The 23881-nt window shown below is 31.8% G+C and overlaps 1 protein-coding gene across 2 annotated transcripts in view; it reads left to right on the forward strand.

Annotated features, from left to right (window-relative positions):
* LOC115884872 (S phase cyclin A-associated protein in the endoplasmic reticulum) overlaps nucleotides 1–23881 on the forward strand; it is a 67840-nt gene that overhangs the window by 11751 nt on the left and 32208 nt on the right. For both annotated transcript variants that reach the window (XM_030903579.1, XM_030903580.1), the window contains 2 exons: nucleotides 29–158; nucleotides 6104–6228. In XM_030903579.1, the coding sequence (XP_030759439.1) occupies nucleotides 29–158; nucleotides 6104–6228 (255 nt within the window). The remainder of the gene's footprint in view (nucleotides 1–28; nucleotides 159–6103; nucleotides 6229–23881) is intronic.

Consider the following 23881-nt stretch of genomic DNA (forward strand, 5'->3'; position numbering starts at 1 on the left):
TATTTTAAATTATGATTACTTATTGTAGGACTCTAATAATTTGCTGCAATCTTTGGCAAATCGCTTGCAAAGGTACAGAGGGTGCTCAAAACGCGCAGTATGTGATCTTGTCGAATAAATTGACACCGGTTATCGATTTGTTAAATCAACGTCTTCAGGTAAGCAAAATATTTAATAAATTTATTGAGTATGTAGTTTTTCTCATACAATATTTTAAAATTTATCCCTCAAAGCAATCAAGTCCCTGTATATCTTTATAACAACTTTTTTTTGGACTTTTATTTATTGCATATTGAAAATAATTTGCCTCCATGACAGTTATTGTTCTACATACCTGTTTTTCAATATCTCAATGCAAAACAAAACAAAACGACAACGCTTTATTGTACAAAAAGCCAAAACAGCTTCATCGACAAAGCATTCGCAAAGCAAAAAAGCACAAAAACAAATATACAAATAATAAAAAAAATGTCATACAATACAAATCAATTCAATTTAAATTTACGTTGCAGAACACAGGCGTATCTAGAAAATTTTACAAAAGGCAAACTGTAAATGTATAAAATCATGTTATATATCATAAAATCAAGAGTTATAAAATATTAAATATTAAATAGTAGACCTTGAACCAGTGTGAGAAATGATCAACATTTAAAAATTCAAAATTGTTCATGATTAAACATCAACAAAAAGTCGTTTACCGCATATAGGGCTCTCTCCAGTAAGTATGATTTCAGAGCTTTGCGAAATGCGGGAAAGAATGAAAGTGACTTGATATTCGAAGGCAAATGATTGTACATTTTCTTGGCATTGTACAGCATTGAGCCCTTAACTAGTTCTGAGCTCGGGGTTAGCAGATAAATATCGTGCTCCACATTCCTAAGTGGATAGTTGTGAGAAGGCCCTTCTGGAATAGCAAATATGTGCTTGCGGATTAAGCAAACGGATTCAAAAATGAATAAGGAAGAGTCAGTATTTTGAAATTTTTAAAGAAATTCTGGCAGTGAGTTCTACTGTTTAGTCCCAATAAATATCGAACTGCTCTCTTTTGAAGTTTGAAAATACGATCAAATTTTGTCGCGCAGCAAGTACCCCAGAATGGAAGGGCATAAAGCAATATGCAACTCAAAAAGGGCATAATAGACCATTCTAGAGGTTGATGAGTTAAGTTCCTTAAAAACTGATCTTAGCGCAAAACAGGCAGCGCTAAAAAAATCTATTTGTCGCAAACTTTTTGGAATACCCCGTATATTTTTTTTTGTCTTTTTTCATGCCTATGATTTCTTTGATTAGTTAATTTCAATGTCGTTTACGATATAAATTATTTTGATTAATAATTTCTAATTTATCTTTATTATTTGATAATGTTGATTTTGCATATTAAATTGTTTGTTTTAAATCTCTACGATTGTTGCTTATTGGAACGTCACATTTAAATATTTGTGTTATAGAGCCATCTATTAGATGGTGGACAAACTATAAAATATAGATTTTCTATGAGGAATTCCTGTAATGTACAGGGCTCTGCAAGAAACCTCACTCTTGTTTTACTTCAAAACTTTGTCAAAAGATGGCGCGACAATACATGAATCTTATTCCAGTTTCAGGTTATTTATGTATCTAATAGAATATTTTTTTGTTCTTTAAAAAGACATAAATTGTATATGTAAATGTATTTTTTCTAAACAGAGATACGTTTATTTATATAGTTTATATTTATTATAATATATTTAAATATCACACTATAGTATATAATGAAAAGTAATGATAAAAACTATATGCAAATGAAAGTAAAATGTGATATATTTATTTCTACTAGCGTTGTCTATTTTATTTCTAATGGTAGTACAGGGTGTTCAAAAACGTGTAGTCATTCATGGCCACCTTAGAATTGTTACCAAAATCATTTATATTCTCTAAAATTAAAATAGACAAAACAAACTTTATATTTTTGAATTAAAAAAAAATATCTATGTATTTAACTGAAGCATTTAAAAAAATGTAACATATGTGTAAAAATTTGACAGTTTAGATGTTTTTAGATGTTATTTTCAAAATTAGAATATGAAGATTCAGGCAAAACTAAAACTTCGATAATTTAAACTTTTTTCGAAAAAAAATATCTACAAAATAGCTAGTTAACACTCTGTATATACTCTTTCAAGGCTTTTAGAATTACTGTGTGGTAGTTTATGGTCAATAAAGGGTAAAATATCGTTTCGAAAATCGTAACGATGGCTATTTAGTCTTGTATTTTATTGGGTTTGTTTCTAATTGAAGGACGTTTGAACTACTCGTACTCTAACTAAGTGAAAGTTATATGTATTTTATTCCAGATATTTCCATTTTTTTATATTGATATATATTTCCTTTATAGAAGATTAGTTTTTAATTAGATTTGGTGTCAATAGATCTTTGTTATTTGATAAAATCTATGTGGTTGTGATAAATATTATTCCGTATCAATTTAAACGAAAAAAATTAGCAATTTAACGAAAATGGAAACTTATCCTACAGCAGAGAGAAATAATACGATTCTATTAATTTGTGAATGCAGTGTGCTTAAGTAAAGTCAGTAAAATGCTTAAATGCTCTTCATTTATCTAGTTTGGACTTTTTTATGAGGATATGTTGAAGACAGAGTGTTTACAAAATTTCACATATATGTCTCTTAATATGAAAAGATATTTTGAAAAGAGAATCATTTTATGCAGTGAAAAGGAAAGGAAGCATTTTAAGTATTTGATTTCATCTAGTTAATTTTTGTCACATAATTATACATATCTAGTTTTAATTCTGTCATAATTAAAATATGTTTTAAGCGTGTTGCTTTTTATTACCGTTAAATATTTTATACTCTATATCCTTTAATTTTTATTGAATTAACGAAATGTATATCACAGCCATCTAGATTTTATCAAATAATAAAGATCTACAGACACTAAATCATAAAAATAAAAATATCTAGGAAAATTTTTGTATGGGAGGTGGACAGTCTTAATAATATTTTGAAGAGACCTCCATATTCTCTCTATATAATAATATACTGGGTGTTCCATTTGAAATAAAAGAGTGATTTGCTTTTGAAAGTGACCAAGGTTTAATATTAATTTGGTCCCACCCTGTATAAGTTTTCGGGTCAAATTTTAACTTGGTTTAATATACAATCGTTATTTTAACTAAATATTATGTTATACAGGGTAAATTACAATTTAGCTAGCTTTTAATGAATTTTAAAATGTATTCTTCGTTTTTAGAAAATGTCAAATTTGTCAAAAACATAAAATTTCATTTAAATACTTACTGTCGTTCTCCTTGGAGCCTCCGTGTCGTTTAAAAGGCGCTACCCTGTATATGTTGGTTCAAAACAGATCAATGTTTATATTTTTATACATTTTTTTTTTATTTATTTTTGATTTTTTTCTCTAAAAAAATCGTGCTTTTTTATGAAACTTTCTGATTTCTTCATTTTTTGTGGAACCAACTGATATAAAAGAAAGGAGATGAGGGGAAAAATGAAACGGATCTGAATAAAGCATTGATTTTTATTCTTATGCTTTCAATTTACATGAGTTATGTTATGGATATACATATATACACAAAACCTAAAGGGCTGAAAATACATATGTATATGTAAAATAATGAATTTGGGCAACGTTTTGTGTCTACCCAAGTAAAACTAGTGTATTCACCCTCAGACATTTTCCTGTGGAGAAAAAATGGAAATTTAATCATGCGGAAAAACTCTTTTATGCTCGAAATTGAATGAAATAAAATCCTTTTATCGAGTTTTTTTTGGGTCCAGTTTTGGTCCTATTTGGCAATTTTTAAAATTGTTTTACCCTTTTTTGGGGTGTTTTCTGATGAAGGGGGTCCATATGGTAGATTGGTTAGTGGAAAATGAGGGTTATCTGTACAGGGTGAGTCAACGATAGAGTAAAGTCCATTATCTCATTTGTTGAGCTGTCCAACAGCAGCAATGGAGGTCATTCTAGATCTAACACCACTGCACATTGTCATTGGTAGATATGCCAATGCGACAATGATTAGAATGGTCACTAACGGAATTAGTACTGGGAGAATTGTCAGATCAGGGGCTTGGAACACCCTCAAAAAGGAAATACCACTCCTGCAACTCCCAGTGGACGATATGCCAAGAACGTACAACTTTGACAAACATGTCAATGTAGTATTGAGCAATAAGAAGGATTGGAAGAGCGAAACGCTTGCCCAGCAGTTAAAAGACCATACCATAACTTGGTATAGTGATGCTTCCAAAACCAATACGGGAACAGGGATCGGAGTGTTTGGGCCGAGAGCTAATTACTCTGAACCAATGGGCACTTACCCTAGTATCCTACAGGCAGAAATCTACGCTATCGGGAGATGCGTACAACTTATCTTAGATAGGAACTATCGGAAAAAAGAAATAACCATCTTGTCTGATAGTCAAGCAGCGTTAAAGGCGATGAACTCAGTATCAATCAATTCGAAATTGGTCAAAGAATGCATAGAGAAGCTGAATAAATTAGGCAAAGAAAACAAAGTCCTCCTACACTGGGTGCCTGCTCACCAAGAGATAGAAGGCAATGAAAGCAAATAATCTAGCTAGGAAAGGAGCGAACACTCCACTAACTGGACCAGAACCGTTCTGCTTTCCAAGTGGTAACCAACTCAAGGCGGAACTCAAGAATGGAAATTCATCCGCAACCTGCAATGGAAATCTTGCAAGACAGATACGAAGAAGTTTCTGAGGGCTTATGATCAAGAAAAATCACAGATCTTCCTGGGTCTGAGTAAGAACAATCTTCGGGTTGTCACGGGGTTTTTAACAGGACACTGTCTCCTCAATGAACACCTTAGTAGATTGAAACTAAGAAGAAACGGCGAATGCAGATTCTGTGGGGAAGATGGGGAAACACCAGTACACCTCATCACTGAGTGCGCCGAGACGACAACCATTCGTGCCATGAATTTTGGTACGACTGATATTGGAGATGGAGAACTACCCTCTATAAAACCGTCCCAGATACTGGCTTTTGTCAAAGCCCTGGGACTGTATGATGAGTTATGATTCAAGAAAGGGGGACACAATGGATCTGTAAGGTCGAAGTGATTAACCCCCCTCCCACTCATTCTAAAAAATCTCATTTGTTTCGAGGTTTACAAAAAAATGTTAAATATAAAAGTTATAGGGAAGGTTAGGATACACATAGAAAAAATTGGAATAAATCGCAAACTATTAAAAATAGGTATATGACATACTTAATAAAAGTTGAAGAGCTTTGCAAAATCTATCAGAAAAAATGAAAATATATAGGGTGTACCATTTGAAAAATTTGAGGTTTTTTAATTTTAAGTAGTTGAAATTCATAAATATATTTTGAACACCCTGTAGCATTTAACTAAAACATCTTTACATATATCCTTTTTTTCATCTTTATAAAACTCTCATACCAAATTTTGGTATTGCAACTTCAAAAACAATGGTACCACTGACAATTTTTTATAACACTGCAATTTACCATTTGTTTAAACAAATTTAAATATTACAAAAACTATTAATTTTAGGTATATAGTATTATATATAAAAAAGTTATGAAATTTTACGCAGATTCTAAAAATAAAATAAAAAATAGGGTGTTGCATTTAAAAAAATATATGTTATATCCGCCACACGTTTTTAAAGCACCCTGTATACTCTACAATAATTTTAAAATGTGTATCTTAACCTTCCCTATAACTTTTATATTAAACATTTTTTTGTAAACCTCGAAATAAATGAGATAATGGACTTTACTCTATCGTTGACTCACCCTGTACATAAATTAGATTTTTGTATCAGGAAAATAGTATGATTTATAATATAAAAGTTCATAAGTAATAAAAAGTGAAATTAACCATTGATAACTTTACTGTTTGTTTTTTGTTTAAATGATCTTCAGAAATCATTTATTTGGGCTAATTTTTTTAGTGAAAAAAAAAACTAAAAACTTAAAAAATATAATGAAAACAATAAGATATTCATTCTGTTGATAAACTCAAAAGAAAAAGAATCTTTTAAAGAATAGATTTGTTGTTTGACACCTATTTCTTGTTTCAGGATCTGGATTGTGAAGATTCTTTACCTTCTGATCCTCTGAGCACTGCCCTGATGCAGCTTTTGGCGGTGGTTTTGAATAACACTCCCGAAGATACTCTTGCTTCCAGAGTCCACGATGTCGTCAGGTAAGTCTCTATATCTCGCCTTATACTAGTCCTGGGCGTTTTTATCGATATATTAGAAACATCGATGTTTCGCCATAAAAAATATTTATGACGCTAAAAGAAAAAATATTTAAGACGTTAGACATAAGTCCGATATGACGTCATTTGTGTCGGCTTCACAACCCCAATAAAAAACGGTGTCTAGTTGTTTGCACGATCTAAAATCGACCGAAGACACCGTGGAGGGTCGCGCGCGACTGACATGTGCAAACAATCGCCTAATCCCCGATTATTCTAGGTCGATAATGCGCGCCTAAGCCGCCAGAGGGGGCCGTAGGCACAGGAACAGGGGGGGCTAATAAAAATACCGCATCGAAGTTTATACACACAGCTCTACGTCTCCCCTGGAGCCCTTCAGAAGTCTCTTTTCTCTTTTGCATTCGTCGTCGGTGTTTGACCAGCGTTAGCGTGAATAAGGGAGGTTAATTAATATCAGTTATTTCGAATTGCCCTCCTTTTTACATTAATTAACTTATACAGGGTCTGGCAATAGTGCGTCGGGCATCTGTAGCTCCCAGAATAAAAAAAAATTGCGCCGGGAGGCACGTATAGCCGCCCATACTAAAATCTGTTAATAAAAAGTTGGTAGGCAGTTCTTTTAGTTTCAAAGTAAAGGAATTTTTCCAATTTTTTTTTATCTCAAAAACTGCGACTTTCACTGATTTTGATGTTATTACAAATTTTGTTGCAAATATTATTCCTAATCTTAAATTGAAAACCGCGTTTCGCTAGCTACTGTAATTTTGGAGTTACGATTTTTTAAAATTTTTAACCCCCTCCCATACCCCTTTACCAAACCCCCACCCCCACCAAAAACTAATGGCCAGATTCTCGGGTGCCACAATATTTTTGTGCCAAATTTGGTTAAAATCGGTTTAGCGGTTTTTGAGTTATCGTGTTACAGACAGACACCATGAAAATATTTTGTATTTAGGTCATTTATGATCCAAATAACTCATTTTGAGTGAAATTAAAAAAAACGTTTTTTTGCCGATCTTAATAGCCTACCTATTGGTATGGTGGGCTAAAATTTTGGGAATTTTAAACTTAAAATATGTATGAGGGTGTATTTCAGGAAAATATTTTAACTTCTAAAGGATGGCTGAAAAAAGTGTGATCGGGATGCTTTTTTTTAAATGGAACACCCTGTATATTATCGCATTTTTGGCTTCCTTTCAGATCATTTTACATAATCCTAAGATATGAGTAAATATACCGGGTGTTGCATCGTCGAGCGGGACAAAATCCCATGTAAATTTTAATGGGGTCAATTATTGGCTTCCCTAATTATTTTAGAGAATAATTCTATTTAGGTTTATTGAAGAGCACTAAAACCCACATTCAAAAGAATAACTTTAGATATTTTTGATTAGCCCGTTTACGAGTTATCGCCGATTTCTTTTTAAATATTTCTCCTTTCTTATGGCCCTGTATTTACTTATGAGCACGAGTCAAGGTAAAAGATAACTGTCAAATGAAGTTGTCAGTTATTGAATATTGTAATAATACTATAATTACCTTGTAATTAATTACTTTATTTTAATTTAATTCATATTAATTTGTATTTATAAATACATCTTTAAGATTTCCGATGTAGGAAGGAGTTTTCAATAATAATAAAGCACTAAATAGGTAGATTTCTGAAATGACAACTTCATTTGACAGTTATCTTTTACCTTGACTGGTGCTCATAAGTAAATACAGGGCCATAAGAAAAGAGAAATATTAAAAAAGAAATCGGCGATAACTCGTAAACGAGCTAATCAAAAATATCTAAAGTTATTCTTTTGAATGTGGGTTTTAGTGCTCTTCAATAAACCTAAATAGAATTATTCTCTAAAATAATTAGGGAAGCCAATAATTGACCCCATTGAAATTTACATGGGATTTCCTATGTCCCGTCCGACGATGCAACACCCGGTAGTTTAATAGTTTCAGAGATATTAATAAATAAATAAAAAATATGTTTTTTTCAAACTTCACTAAAAAAATTATTACAAATACAAGAACTGTCCTGAAATCAAAACTATATTAGGTATTTACTTTAGATGGCCTATACTTGCTTTGCTATAAATATCGTAGTCTTAAATCATACAGGATCTTCAAAATGCCAAGCTTTCTAAACTATGAAATAATTTTTCTTTGTTTTTTCAAATGGAAAACCCTGTATATTATTTTTTTTATTAGATGTAGAATTAAAAAATGATTTTCAAAATTTTTAATGGTTTCACAGTCGACTTTGATAAAAATTTACTATGGAAAACAACGAACAAACCCCCATTTCTTACCGAAAAAATTACACAACCCTTATCTCGCTCATCGCAATCATCATCGTCACTTACCTAAATTATTAATACCCCCTTATCGGCCCCCCTCATCGGAAACACACCCCTTCACCCCTTCGTACGACCCCATAGGGGAGCGGTTAGACTGATGATGACGACGACGAGAAACCGGTGATCGAGTTATTTTGAAGGCAGCCTGCACCCAACCCTGCCTCGCAGGCCCCCCTGCCCCCCCGTCGCGGTCTACTCCACTGCCTCGTCCATTAGCAGATTGGTTAGGTGGTACGAGGGGTTGGGGTGGTAGGGGGTAGACTTCGATAAGGGGGTGAGGGGATTGAAAGAGTGAAAGAAAGCGAAGGAAGGGTGATATTGCCGATATCTTGTTTTTTATTTGGTAAAAAAGCGTTTTTGTTTCAAGGTTCCTGCAAGAATATAATGTCTGTCAAATCATCGTACAGTGTTACGTCAGACGGTGTTTCTTCTCTTCTTCAAGTATAAGAATGTTTAGCCATCATTCAACGTTACGTTTGGACACGTCATATACTTAGATCGTATCTTATAAACTTCGTGGATAAAGCTATGTCATATGTATATTACACACGACCTTTGAGTAAAAAGACTTAGGAAGGAGCATAATGCTATCCGCGTATTCATGCATGGTGGGCGGAAAAAGCACTCTAGGGTGGGGATCCTTGACAGTTCTGTTTGACTATTCATTTGACACATTTGAATTTGATTTGAAATTTTGTGGATTTGTCAGTGTTTACGGAGCTTATTTTATGTTATTTATTATTTATTCTACTACTGATAGTTGTATAAAGGTAGTAAATCTAGATGGAAATTGTGGCAGAACTTAAATTAACAGTGACACTATCGCGATTTATCGAAAAAGACTCTAAAATAGTTGGTTATGTAGCGTGCGGTAGATCCTGGCAAAAATTGAGTGAAATAATGGAACAACTTTTCGCTAGTAAGTGACTATATAATATACATACGTGTAGTAAACCGATCATTTATGAAATTCACTTAAAATAACTAAATTATATATTTTTCTTGCATTTTAGCTTTTATTTATTACTTGTCAAAGATTAGATGTCAAAGAATTTAGATACGTTAATTTGACTTACCTGCTTCAGTAGCGTATCGGATGTTTGTGTTAATAAATACTTATTATAACTTATCTATTTTTATTAGAATTATATATTTTTATAACAATTTTAATAACTACCAACATTTGTTCACAACGTAAAATAAAACAACAAATTATTGAGTCTACCCCACGTCTACCCTACATCATAGTTTTACATTTTTTAAATAAAATTAGAACGACACTGATAAACCGGAATTTAAGTCGGCCATATTTGAGGCCCATCGCGGTGTACCTAAAATTTTTGATATGCTCCTTCCTTAGTCTTCTTATTCAAAGCACACGACTTTGTTTACGGGACTTTCACATGCATTTTTCTATTTATTTCTTTCTAGAACAAGATTATCGTATAAATCTATCCTTCTCTCTGCGTACGCTACTCAGCATGGGCAGAACGATATTAGACGTGAATGCTAATTTGAAGCGTTTTTTTTTTCGCTGCGTTGACAATAATTGTTACTAAAAATATAGACCATTATTTTTTTTAATCGAGATATTTCTGGTACGTGTATTTATTATTTTGAAAATATTTTTCATATTATTTCAAAATAATTTTTATATAAATTTTAAACGAAAATTAAATCATATAACGATAAATTCTTTTTAAAAACGTTTTAAAATACTACTTTGAAGAATAGCTATGATGAATGGGCAACACATAGAACCAGTTCATCGCAACCAGGGAAACATTAAAATATGTTTTGACATTGAAAAGTCAAATCATATTTTAATATAGGAAATCCTTCAATTTTCAATCATACTATACTTTGTATGATCAAAGCTTCTTTTAGACTCTTTATTTATTGAAAGTTCTTTTATTCTAGCACACGACATTTGCCTTATTTCCGTACATATTGTGCGAATGACAACTGCTATAGGACAATAGTTGTGCCCCCGTATATATCGGTAGTTCAATCAAAACACTTGTTAAAAAAGGGGGTTAGGTAGCAAGTAGGGCGGCGTAGCAATTTCGCTTTTTTACGATTCAACGCACAATGAAAAGCTGAGCAAATAGGCGCTTGCACTATAAATAAACCTCGATAATTAAAAGGGAGAGTTGTCTTTTAGCGATACGCGATCTTTATATATTTGTATATTTGAACTACTCGCAAAATTTTCTCTTTTTTATAGAATAAAAGTTTCATAGGCTCGTACTGATTGATTCTTATCGATACGACTTACAGTTCATTTGAACTACTCGACTCGCATTATTTTTTAGTTCGGATGAACTTGATGACCTTCTCGTGGTAAATAAGCGCTTACACTAAAAATAAACCAAAAAATAAATTTGTATATTTGAACTAGTCGAAAATTTTTTAAGTAAACTGTTGAGGCATATTAGAATTAAACTTTTCATAGGCGCGTACTGATCCACTCTTTTTGGTACGACTTAAGGTTCATTTGAACTACTCGCATTATTTATCAGTTGGGATGAACTTGATGACCTCTTCGTGTCAAATAAACGCTTGGACGAAAATAAACTAAAAAATAATTTTGTATTTTTGAACTACTCGACGATTTTTTTTTAAGTAAACCGTGGAGGCATATTAGTAGAATTAAACTTTTCATAGACACGTAGTGGATCGTTCTTTTTGGGACGACTTACAGGTCATTTGAACTATTCGCATTATTTTTTAGTTCGGATGAAATTGATGACCTCTTCGTGTCAAATAAAAGCTTGGACTAAAAATAAACTAAAAAATTAATTTGAATATTTGAACTACTTGCAGTATTTTTTGAAATCTTTCTAGTATTGTTATTAAAAAATGTTCTTGGGCGTGAGATTCATTTTTTATCGATACGCCTTAGTACATTTGAACTACTCACGCTATTTTTTAGTTCAAATGAACTTAGCGTCTTTATCAACAAGGTAGCTGTTTAGAAATGTGATGACCTTCTCGTTGGACAAAAATCTTTGTTCTTCTAAGATCTTGGTGAGTAAAAAGTTGGTAAAACTATTTTTTTATAAAATTCTGTTATAATCGGTGATTCTTTCGGTTGGGTACTGTTAAATAAATCATCTAATCGCTGCTGTTTGTTGTTTCTACGACAGATGTATTGACGCAGCTTTCTAATGTCCAGTCAGACGTAAAAAGGGTAAAAACTTCACCCTCATGCTTGTTTTAATGAGTGCATTGATTACGTAGCGATTCGAAGGGATACACGTGATTTAAAATTGACAGAAGTCAAACAAGATCGAGTATATTAAAGGAAGATATTAAGTCGAAAAAGTAATTTTAATAGGTATTGTGAGAAAAAATATTTTCTTTTTAATTAAGTAATTTGGAAATACAGATGGAAATACCTTTATAAAAGCACAACACGCTTTTTAGGCTAGCAAAAAGTCTAATTTTAGGTTCAAGGGAGTCTTTTTCTTCTTTGTATACCATATTGGGTCCATTCTTTTATGGAGATAAAATAACTAAAGCGTATACAGGCATCACAAAAAGACCTCCTCTGCTATCCATCAAAGAGACTAGCTGTATACACTCGAAACAGCCCTAGGCTAGGCCTCTGCCGCTGCCAAACACCCACTAATAATTTTTTTATTGCCCTAATAATCGCATCAAAGTGCCTCCTCCTCCCGATGCGCGCATCCGAATCAGATTTATACGATTTTAATTCGATCCTCTCTATTGTCGAACTTGCACCCCTTTGCTCTGCCTCCCCCTGTATGTCCCCGAAGGCAGGCAAGGCGACAGATGTGCTGTCCGAGGCATGGGGGAATCCCATGCGAGACAGCGGACACCGCTACTTAGCGATCGCTCCGTCGATAACGTTGTAATCTGTACAGGGTAAACATTGTGCGTCGGGGGTTTTGTGACGCTAAGAGGGATTGCTTCTGACGTTTCTGGAAATTTTGGGGGGTGTTTTTGGGACGTATTCTTGCTTTAGGAATCGATTTTTTTAACTCAAAATTAAAAGAATTAGTAGAATCTACATGTATAAAATGCAAATGTTTATCTGTGTCGTCTCTACTGAAGTAACGACTTGCTCTAGAAAGTTGCTTTTTTTTACTTAAAGATAGTTAATTGGCTCTTCTAAAAACTGTCGTCGCCGGATTAACTACAATAAAAAAACTTAGGAATTTTGTTTAAGCGCAAACCTAAAGTATGTACTAGGATGTATTTCAGGAAAATATTTTAACTTCTATAGGGTGGCTCTATCTAGGGTGAAAAGTTTGAGTGGATTGGGATGATTTTTTTTAAATGTAACACCCTGTATATTATTGCAATTTTGGCTTCCTTTCAGATCACTTTACATAATTCTAAGATATGAGTAAATATATTTCGATAGTTTCAGAGATATAAATAAATAAGTAAAAAAAACATATCTTTTTCAGCCTTTCTTAAAGAATTATTAAAAATACAAGAACTGTCCTGAAATCAAAACTATAGGAGACTTTAGATACTCTGTACTTAACTTTGCTATAAATATGGTAATGAAGTAAATCATACAGGATGTTCAAAATTCTACGCCGAACTTTCTAAAATATACAATAATTTTTCTTCGTTTTTTTTTTAAACGGAACACCCTGTATATTATTTTTTCAATAGATGGAGAATTAAAATATGAACAATTTTTGTATTTAGAGTATTTCAAAATTTTTAACGGTTTCGCAGACATTCGCGGTTTTATATTCCATATGGCATTTTCCACAGTAAATTTTTATCAAAGACACCCAATGATTTTTCTCTCGTTTTTACTGTTGAAAGTGCCATTTGAAATAATACTACGTGTATCTGCGATACCATTAAAGATTTTGAAAAATATTTCTTTTGTTTATATAATTTTTTTACTATACATGAACAGATATTGACAGACCCGTACTCGTCCTCGTTTTGCTGTCAGTGCTTGACAGGCGTATCAGTGACAATCGAATTTGGAAGTGGTGTCACAATCGATATCCAAAGATCTTTTAATGAAATAGGGACCATTGTGTACATATGTCGTCGTGTATCACTCCCGCATTGCACACTGAGAGAACTTTTAATGAATTGGAATAGTACGAAAATTCACCGCACAGATTTTTTATCTCATTTTTATCAAACGTCGAAATTCGAAATACGAAATAAGTAAATTACCAACAGATATTCAGGCTGAGGCGACAAACGCCATATCCAAACTACTTCCATTTAAATCTTTTGAAAAGGAATACAAAAATTTTCAAAAATGGAAGCAATTAAAAAACGTGCGAAAAGACATAAAGTTTTTAACCTATCCTCGCTGTTAAAGTATCATTTAATCTACCCTTGCGGTTAAAGTACTATTTTATCTACTATTTTTGATAGATATAAGACAATTTTAACAGTTGCTAGGGAAAAATAAATATTTTTATATTATTTGGAACGTTTAAAATTGTTTAAAAAATTATTTGTGGCGTTTGAAAAAAAAAAATAGCATAGAACATGCTATTTTTATTTTCGAGTAAAATTACTTTTTGTGCCTCGGCTGTATGTCTACGTCAGTCAAAAAATTTTAATTGTCTATATTTTTAGTAATTGTTGTCAACGCAGCGAAAAACGCGCTACAAGTTAGCATTCACCTCTAACATCGTTCTGTGTATGTTCAGTAGTGTATTTTTGTTCTAGAAATAAATAAATAGAAAAATGCATGTAAAAGTCCCGTAAACAAAGTCCTGTGTAATATACAAATGGCATAGCTTTATCCACGAAGTTTATAAGATCTAAGTATTTGACTAGTAATGATGACGCATGATGTAAGAAATAAATACGTACTGTGCCTGAACCATAGATCAAAGAAAATAATCTACTATTAAGATAGATATGAAACTTAATAGTAAAATTTTGGGTCAAAGCGCCCCTCCGTGTTTTTAGTGGAGACTACGTTTAACCCAGCGCCTTCGCCTTTTCTTCTGTAAATGTTTTTTATGTTTATATTTGAATTCAAAGGATTTATTTTAAAGTTACACTGATATATTAGTATATCAGAGTAACTTTAATAAAACATCAGAATATATATATTTTACAATTTATTTTTTTTATTTATTTTACAGAATTTCATGTAAATGATCGTAAGTCGACTGGCTGTCTAATGAATAGACCGAGATTTATAGATTTTAAAGCGAACGAAAAAAAATCAGACAACGAATACATACCATATATTTTTCTTTTATCTAAGATACATACCTTATCGTCTTTTGAAACACGTACATTTCTGCAGTTTTGTTAGTTTCTTTGCAAGATGCAACATAACAAGAAAACACCATTTTTAGAGTTAATAAATAATAAAACTATTTCTGACTATGATATTTAAAATTTAGATAGATAGAAAATTAAAAAACAAACGAGTATTTGCAAACGCAGGCCCAAATTCAATAAAAATATAAATTTTTCCTACGAAAATCAGGCTTTTTTCACTGAAAAGGTATTTTTTGATTTATCAGCAGTCATTGTCAAGTTGACAATATACAGGGTGTTTTCGAACTAGTCTAAAAAATATGGGGTGATTCCTCATGTGTTCTTAAAACAATTTTTATATAACCATTAGGTCTAAAGTACTTCCTTTCTGATCTACAGGGTGTTAAAAATTTAAAAATCGATTTTTGGCTTAACATAAATGGTACACCACTGCTTTTTTAAAGAAAATATATTTTTTCTTGACTGGCCAACCTTTTTCAACAAAATTTATCTTTTGAGTTTTTCTTGTTCATCAAACGGTTGTAGAGAAAAAATAATATATACTTATTAAGAGCCCGCCTTAATTCGTTTTCTAACGATTTTTATTTTTTTAGATTAATTAGGAAACACCCTGTATATGCATATCACAGGCAACCAAATAATCTAGTAACCTCTAAAAATTATTTTTCCTACCACTAGCGACATACCGTGTTTTTAGTGTGTACTAAATTATTTTATCAAAATTTTACCATATAAGTTTCCAGGCAATGGCCTGAACAAACAGTATTATTTATTTCTCTCAGTGTACGTGGTTTTCTCTACGGGGCTGCTCATTTTGTGGCCATACGGTCAAGTTCGCATCCTAGCTGGGGTGCGATACGCGCATAGCAGTGGCGTCATGTGCCACTGTGTATCCTACTCGGGGCCACCCCGGAGTCTTTCGCGTAGGCTTTTTACATTTTCATTATCCCCGGTGTATTTTTTGTGGACCCGTCACCTTTGACGCGCTATACTTATAATAGATAGAGATGGAACAGGGGGTGTAAGGATGTTATTCATTCATTAAGGAGGGATTATTTCGTGCAATTGAGCTTGAAGAGGTATCGCCATGTTGTCGTTTGTTAGGAGAGTATATTTGTTTGTCATGAAGAATAACAATTTAAAATAAATAAATTAAATTTAAAGATGACGTCCATACCAATCTATTTATTTAACTAATAAAAGTTTCCAATATTTTTTAAGTTAACTATGGATGGGTTTATACTTTGAATAAGGAGACTAAGGAAGGAGCATAATGCTATCCATATCCATGTATTCATGCATGGTGGGCGGAAAAAGCACTATAAAAGCACTCTAGGATGGGGATCCTTGACAGTTCTTTTTGACGATTCATTTGACACATTTGAATTTGATTTGAAATTTTGTGGATTTGTCAGTCTTTACGGAGCTTATTTTATGTTATTTATTATTTATTCTACTACTGATAGTTGTATAAAGGTAGTAAATCTAGATGGAAATTGTGGCAGCACTTAAATTAACAGTGACACTATCGCGATTTATCGAAAAAGACTCTAAAATAGTTGGTTGTGTAGCGTGCGGTAGATCTCGGCAAAAATTGAGTGAAATAATGGAACAACTTTTCGATAGTAAGTGACTATATAATATACATACGTGTAGTAAACCGATCATTTATGAAATTCACTTAAATTAACTAAATTATATATTTTTCTTGCATTTTAGCTTTTATTTATTACTTGTCAAAGATTAGATGTCAAAGAATTTAGATACGTTAATTTGACTTACCTGCTTCAGTAGCGTATCGGATGTTTGTGGTAATAAATACATATTATAACTTATCTATTTTTATTAGAATTATATATTTTTATAACAATTTTAATAACTACCAACATTTATTCACAACGTAAAATAAAACACCAAATTATTGGGTCTACCCCACGTCTACCCTACATCATAGTTTTACATTTTTTAAATAAAATTAGAACGACACTGATAAACCGGAATTTAAGTCGGCCATATTTGAGGCCCATCGCGGTGTACCTAAGATTTTTGATATGCTCCTTCCTTAGTCTTCTTATTCAAAGGGTTTATACATAAATCCGTCATGGGTCATCTCTGTTGTCGGTGTCTGTTGTTTTTAACAAGGTTTATTGATTTATTTCAAAAATGACAGATGATATTTCCATATTATTGGTTTGACGGAACGATGAACGACAAACGGACGCCGATGCGTATGAACTCGACTTAAGATTTTTGAAAGTTGTCAAACTCTTGCCAAATTATAGGTTATAGTTTTGTGTCAAATTATGAGTTATTACGTGTGTTTCGCGTTTTTTAAAATTAAATGGAGGAAAACTCGAGGAAACATTAAGTGTTGAGTGTTGACCCAGACCATAGTTTACAGTTAATATTCGGTGCCCAGAGACAGTTATGGCCAGAGAGTTATATTAGCCACAAAGATGGTATTGTATACCATCTCGTATATGGTACCAAAAACTGGAGTATCTGTAAAATAGCAGCACGCGATAGGTAAATAATAAATTTTAGTACTGCAGAGAGATAATATCAAAAAGTACCGGTTTACAAAAATTAAAATTAAAGTTAATTAACCAACTTTTAAGGTATAAAATTCAATAAGTGTTTGTTTTATTTATGTTGTGTTTTATTTATCCCTTTGCAATATTTTTTTTTATTTTTACATAAGTTGTATTGGATAAATGTAACAATAAATGCAGGAAGTTGCTTGAGCTTATATCTTTTTTGGTATGTGGTGTTTTTTAAAAATACACTTTTGCTTGTTTTGTATTAACACATACTGTAATTGTTTTTAATAAAATAACTCGATTAGATTTTTTCAATTTTATACAGTTTTTTTCATAATACTTTGAAGTAATCACTTATCCCTCAAATTTTAAATATATTAATTTTCTACTATGCGTTCCAATTGTACCAACTAATTTCTTTGTAAAATAAAATAAACTACTTTGAAAATAAAATGACAGACACATCTATCACTTTCAAGGATCTTGTCATTGCTGACAGACTTATACTAGAGTACCATGTATCCTAATATGAGTGATTAAATTAGTATTATTAATTTTTTAATCTATGACTTCTTTTCTGGAAACTTCCAGAGATATTTTTTCATGGAGCTCTTTCTCCATCGGACTCTTCTTGGGGGTGTTCTTGCTGCTAATCTGATTACCCAGTAATAACGACGTCACAGGGGGGGTCCCCACATCTTTTTAGTCATCCTGGGTACGCTGCAGGAGCCCCATATAACATGTCGCTTTCGGATTTCTTCTCTCGGCGACAGTGCGCCCCACGAAAGTGGAAAACAATCATTCTCGCCGATGATGTTTCAATTTGAGCGAGAGAGAGAACGTTTTCGGAGCCCCCCGTTACAGTGGGGGCTAACGGGCCGTGACGGAGGGATAGGAGTGGACGTGGACCGTCTGCACCACTGACGAAAATGAAATACAAGAATTTTGTAACTGAAAACAAATTAAAGAAATATGGTAATCGCAAAACAATTTCCGATGCACGTGATCAACTTTGATTGACAAGTGATGGCGACAGCGCTGCCAGATTGTGCTGGATTTATGAGATGAATCTTAATTTAAAAGTGAGTTTTTTAAAGATTTTACTTTTTATTTTTAATTTAATAACTAATATTTTAGTAATTAACTGATTTATTTTTTATAGCTTATTTTACTTATTACATATTGGCAAAAACCAGTCCATTATGAAGATTATTATATTATTTATTTACTGATGTACGTCTTACAACGCAATAAGTGGTAAAAACAAGTAAGAGGGGGCTATTAATGCACAAACTAATAATCACAGAATATAATAAAAACTAACATAGAAATAACTTTGTTAAAGTGGTGTAATGTGCTTATCAATCACACACACAAACTTACTTCTCTGACTGCACTCAAGGGTAATAAAAGACCTTTATTGTCACGTTCTCGTTCTAAACAGTTTATCAGGGAAGCTACAAGCTCTTTACTTCGACTGTTTAAATACTTCGGCATATTTTCAACACAAATTTCAAGAAATGCAATACAAAAACTCGAAAATTTAGCTCTTCAAAGAACTGTTTGTGCTAAAAGTACAGTTTTTAAAAATAGACTATGAAAATAGCCAAAAAAACGAGAATTGCTCACAAAGATTCAACAACAACACGATATTATACACAATAATGACTGATATTAGGATAATTGTTTAATAATTTCATTTAGTCAGGTTTATAGACTTTAGTGTCATTGTCGATGTGATTGATGACGTGCATCGGAAAATGTTTTGCTATTACAATATAGGCGACGCCAACAATAATTCAGATTCGTGTAAAAAACTTACTTCCTTTATCCATAAACCAAAAAAAGCACAAAAGCTGTCAGGGTACAGTCCTGATTTAACCAACACGATTTGATGGTTTAATGTTGGCGATTTCGAAATGGTGATGGGCAAATCCTTGGTTCTGGTTTTTAATAAGCAGTCTTGGTCTTGCAGAATCCAATCTAGTTCTTTGTCTTGGTCTTGTATGCTTAGTCTTTATCTTGCGGAAGTTTTGAACTGATTGGTCTTTGTCGAGGTCTTTGTCTTGCTTTTTGTGCAAGGCCAGTTTCGCTTATAACTAGGTAGAGACAAAGCTCCTATAAATATCGTCAAGAAATTTCAGGAGAATAAACATGCGGCACCAAATTTTTTTTTTAAATATTGTGGAAAAAGTCAAAAATTTTTTCTCGAAAAAAACATCATGGCCGTACTACCAAATAGAACATGCTTTCGTAAGAGACATATTATATATATTTTTTTCAAACGTAACAAAAGTATTAATTTTTGCGACGTGATTGGCAATATAAAAACGTCATTTTAACGCCTAGTCATAAAAGTAAAGCACTTTTACGCCTAAGCACAAAAGTACCAAAATATATTATTAAACTGCCATAAATTCTCAAATTCAACGAGTGTAACCATAGTTTCTCAAAATATAATTACTTACAAAGTATTAATTTTAAATCTTTTTATGTTATTTGCAACGTTTGATATAGTCTAAGAAATTATTTGTGACGTTTGAAAAAAATAACATATTCTATTCGGAGTAAAAATGACTTTTTGTGTCTGGCTTTGAATAAGAAGACTAAGGAAGGAGCATATCAAAAATATTAGGTACACCGCGATGGGCCTCAAGTATGGCCGACTTAAATTCCGGTTTATCAGTGCCGTTCTAATTTTATTTAAAAAATGTAAAACTATGATGTAGGGTAGACGTGGGGTAGACTCAATAATTTGTTGTTTTATTTTACGTTGTGAATAAATGTTGGTAGTTATTAAAATTGTTATTAAAATATATAATTCTAATAAAAATAGATAAGTTATAATAAGTATTTATTAACACAAACATCCGATACGCTACTGAAGCAGGTAAGTCAAATTAACGTATCTAAATTCTTTGACATCTGATCTTTGACAAGTAGTAAAGAAAAGCTAAAATGCAAGAAAAATATATATTTAGTTAATTTAAGTGAATTTCATAAATGATCGGTTTATTACACGTATGTATATTATATAGTCACTTACTAGCGAAAAGTTGTTCCATTATTTCACTCAATTTTTGCCGAGATCTACCGCACGCTACACAACCAACTATTTTAGAGTCTTTTTCGATAAATCGCGATAGTGTCACTGTTAATTTAAGTTCTGCCACAATTTCCATCTAGATTTACCACCTTTATACAACTATCAGTAGTAGAATAAATAATAAATAACATAAAATAAGCTCCGTAAAGACTGACAAATCCATAAAATTTTAAATCAAATTCAAATGTGTCAAATGAATCGTCAAACAGAACTGTCAAGGATCCCCACCTTAGAGTCTTTTTCCGCCCACCATGCATGAATACATGGATAGCATTATGCTCGTTCCTTAGTCTTCTTATTCAAAGGTGTCTGGCCTGTAATATCAAACGTATACGTAGAGTACCATTTTTACTCCTAATAAAACAAAATACTATTTCTTGCCAGAGATAATTTTTTTTTTCTAAAAATTATTTTATTTCTTTTTGTTTTAACAATATAAGGAGGGTAATAACAAGACTCGTTATTTTTAAAGAAGGGAAAAAGTCAAAATATCGACTAAAAATTTCAGTTCGTCGACTTGTGGGCTTCCGCGAACCATCCTGACGATTGTCGAAGCGATTTCGCTCAAAACTGTACGAAGCCAAAATAAACAGTCGGATCGGGCGGAATGGCGGCCTGCGTTGATTAAAAAATAATAAAAAAAGGGAGGCGAGTGTTTTTCGGAGCAGGCGATCTGCACCAACATATAGTCAACAAATAGTTGGCTATTCTGCTTTGGCTTATTGGGTTGCCAATAATTTTAAGAAATTCGGATATTTACTGGCCGTCATCACTAGTCACTAGTGTCAAAACTAGCGATGGGAACTATCGAATGATTAGACTATCGAATGGTTAATGAATGAATGATTTCAACTATCGAATGGTTTTATTCGAATAAAATCATTCATTCATTTGTATACTAAAGCATATGTGACAACCTCGCCGTGCGACCAAATGGTTATCGTTGCGCCACGACTATCGAATGCTTTTGATAAATGAAATTTAGTATTCGTTTGATTTTTGTATGCGTCAGTGCATTATTAGTTCTTCCAATTTTTTATAACTTCGCCGTATAAATACTGTGCTATTTTTGCGTTTATTAAAATAGTTAAAATACTAAAATAGTTATTTTTTAATTTTATTTATTGATGATTGTGTGCATGTGCAGGTGGTCAAAATTTTTCCGAAAATTTGTGTGGTTTTCCGTAGTCCGATCTTTCAATTATTTAATTTTATATGGTATATGGTCTATTTTTTAATGGGAAATTTTGAGAAGTAGCAATTTTTAAGAGAGATGAGATGAACTTACAATTAATTTTAAAAATACATATTTGTATTTTAGATGTTTTAATAATATGAATTAGTTGAACTGTAATCATATTTAAGTAATGTGGTTAAGTAAATGGTTATCGAACTCAAACTATGGGGTGAGAAAATTAAAATGAAAGTTTTACACGTGCCAATTTAAAAAAAAAAAGTTAACGATGTTTGTATTTTGTTTATGCTAATTCTCTTACATGTAGTATTTTTCGAAGAAATATTTAATTTATTTTTTAAAGTAAATGCCAGTAAAAGTAAATATAATTTTTAAATAGTAATGTAAAGCACCTAATATAAATAATTGTGATTTCTAATTTTTTATTTATATTTTCATTCCATTACACTGCATGCTTAGAAAATTAATAAATGTTTATATTTCATGATTTTAAAATTTGTTGTTAATATAACAAATTAGTTCTGTAATTATTATTATTTAATAAACCAACGTTGCGAAAAAATTTAGAGACTATATTATTTTTAAATAGGATCTAATATCTCGGATCTAATTGTTGTTTATATTTTGCTACTACTTAAAAAAATATTTATATTAAATCATTTTAAATTTTGTTGTTAATAGGTATAACAAATTATTACTGTTATTATTATTTATTAAACCAGTCTATGCTTAAAAACATTAAAAATTATTTTCTTACATCCAAAATAACAAGTATTATTGCAGTGTAACAACAGAATATTAATAAAAAAATGCAGAATATATGTATAGACATACTATCCCTAACTAACTAAAGCCAAACAATAATATTCTTTGCTAATATCAACTAATACCAAAATATGGCAACAGCGCCCCTCATAATGTATTTTTTGTGTAAATACTAGCACCTCAATAAAAAAAATAATGTGTCCTTATCTATGTCTGACTCCGGAAAAATTAAAAAAAGCCGGCTTCTTTCATAGCATTGCCACCGACCGCTGTCGGGTTTCTCGGAAAGAAACCTACATCGCCGGGCGACAACTAAAATTCAGTTAATATTTTATTATAATCGATCCTGACGAATAAATGAATTTCATAAATGAATGAATTTTATAAATGAATGGTTTTTGCTGCCGAATTACTAGAATACAATATTTCAAGGCAGATGACGGATCTATTCGATGATTTTTATTCGAATAGTTTTCAACGAATGTTTTCTTACTAACTATCGAATTATTCGAATGAATTGCAACTATCGAATGTTTCGATAGTATTCATTCGATAGTTCCCACTACTAGTCAAAACAGGCCAAATATTAAATAATTTTAATTTTATTATTTTGCTTTAATCCAAGTCTAATACCAACCTTTAATTTTTTTAATGTCGTTAACCAATCAAAGTGTTAAGTATAAGTACTAAGTGATTCCTCATCAAAAAATATGAAAAAAAGTTCCTATAAACATGGGTGCGGAATGCATGCGTTTTAAAGTTACAGGATATTAAAACTTTTAAAAAATAGGTCTTTTGTAATTATCTTAAATACAATTATTTTTTTTGTGTAATTCACTGAATATCCGTATTATAAATTTTAATAAAATCTAATAATAAATTAGTATAAATAATAAAGGAATTATTAGTTTTATTTTAATTTTATTAATTGTGATTAACAAAATTGCGTTTATCTCATCAAGGACATCGAAGTCGATAAAAATATCAAGATACAACTTTTAATCGGCATTAAACGGCCTACACAGTTCTACTAACAAGAGAAAAGAAAGTCAGTGGCGCACATGTTTTTTTTTAGAAAAATATTCCAGTGATAACTTACATGCACGTCCCTGGTGAATATGTCGACACTTTTTTAGCATTAAAATATGTCGCACTTATAGTAACTTGTACCCTAAAAATTCAATTCGAAAGGCTAAAAGCATTTGGAAGAAAATTATAATATATCGAAAAAAAATTCAGACTCTAACACCCTGTAGCTATAAAATGAAGCAGAATCGGAGCTATGTTGATATGACAAATAAATCTTATTTTTACATGAGGAATCTCCCCACGAAAAATGGCACACCCTGTATATACATACTAAATGAAAAAAAATTACTAAATACTTTTTTACGGCTTTTGGGTTTAAATGAAA

Source organism: Sitophilus oryzae, unplaced genomic scaffold, assembly GCF_002938485.1.
Source record: "Sitophilus oryzae breed Bouriz unplaced genomic scaffold, Soryzae_2.0 scaffold_358_pilon_pilon, whole genome shotgun sequence".
NCBI classification, from domain to species: Eukaryota; Metazoa; Arthropoda; class Insecta; order Coleoptera; family Curculionidae; genus Sitophilus; species Sitophilus oryzae.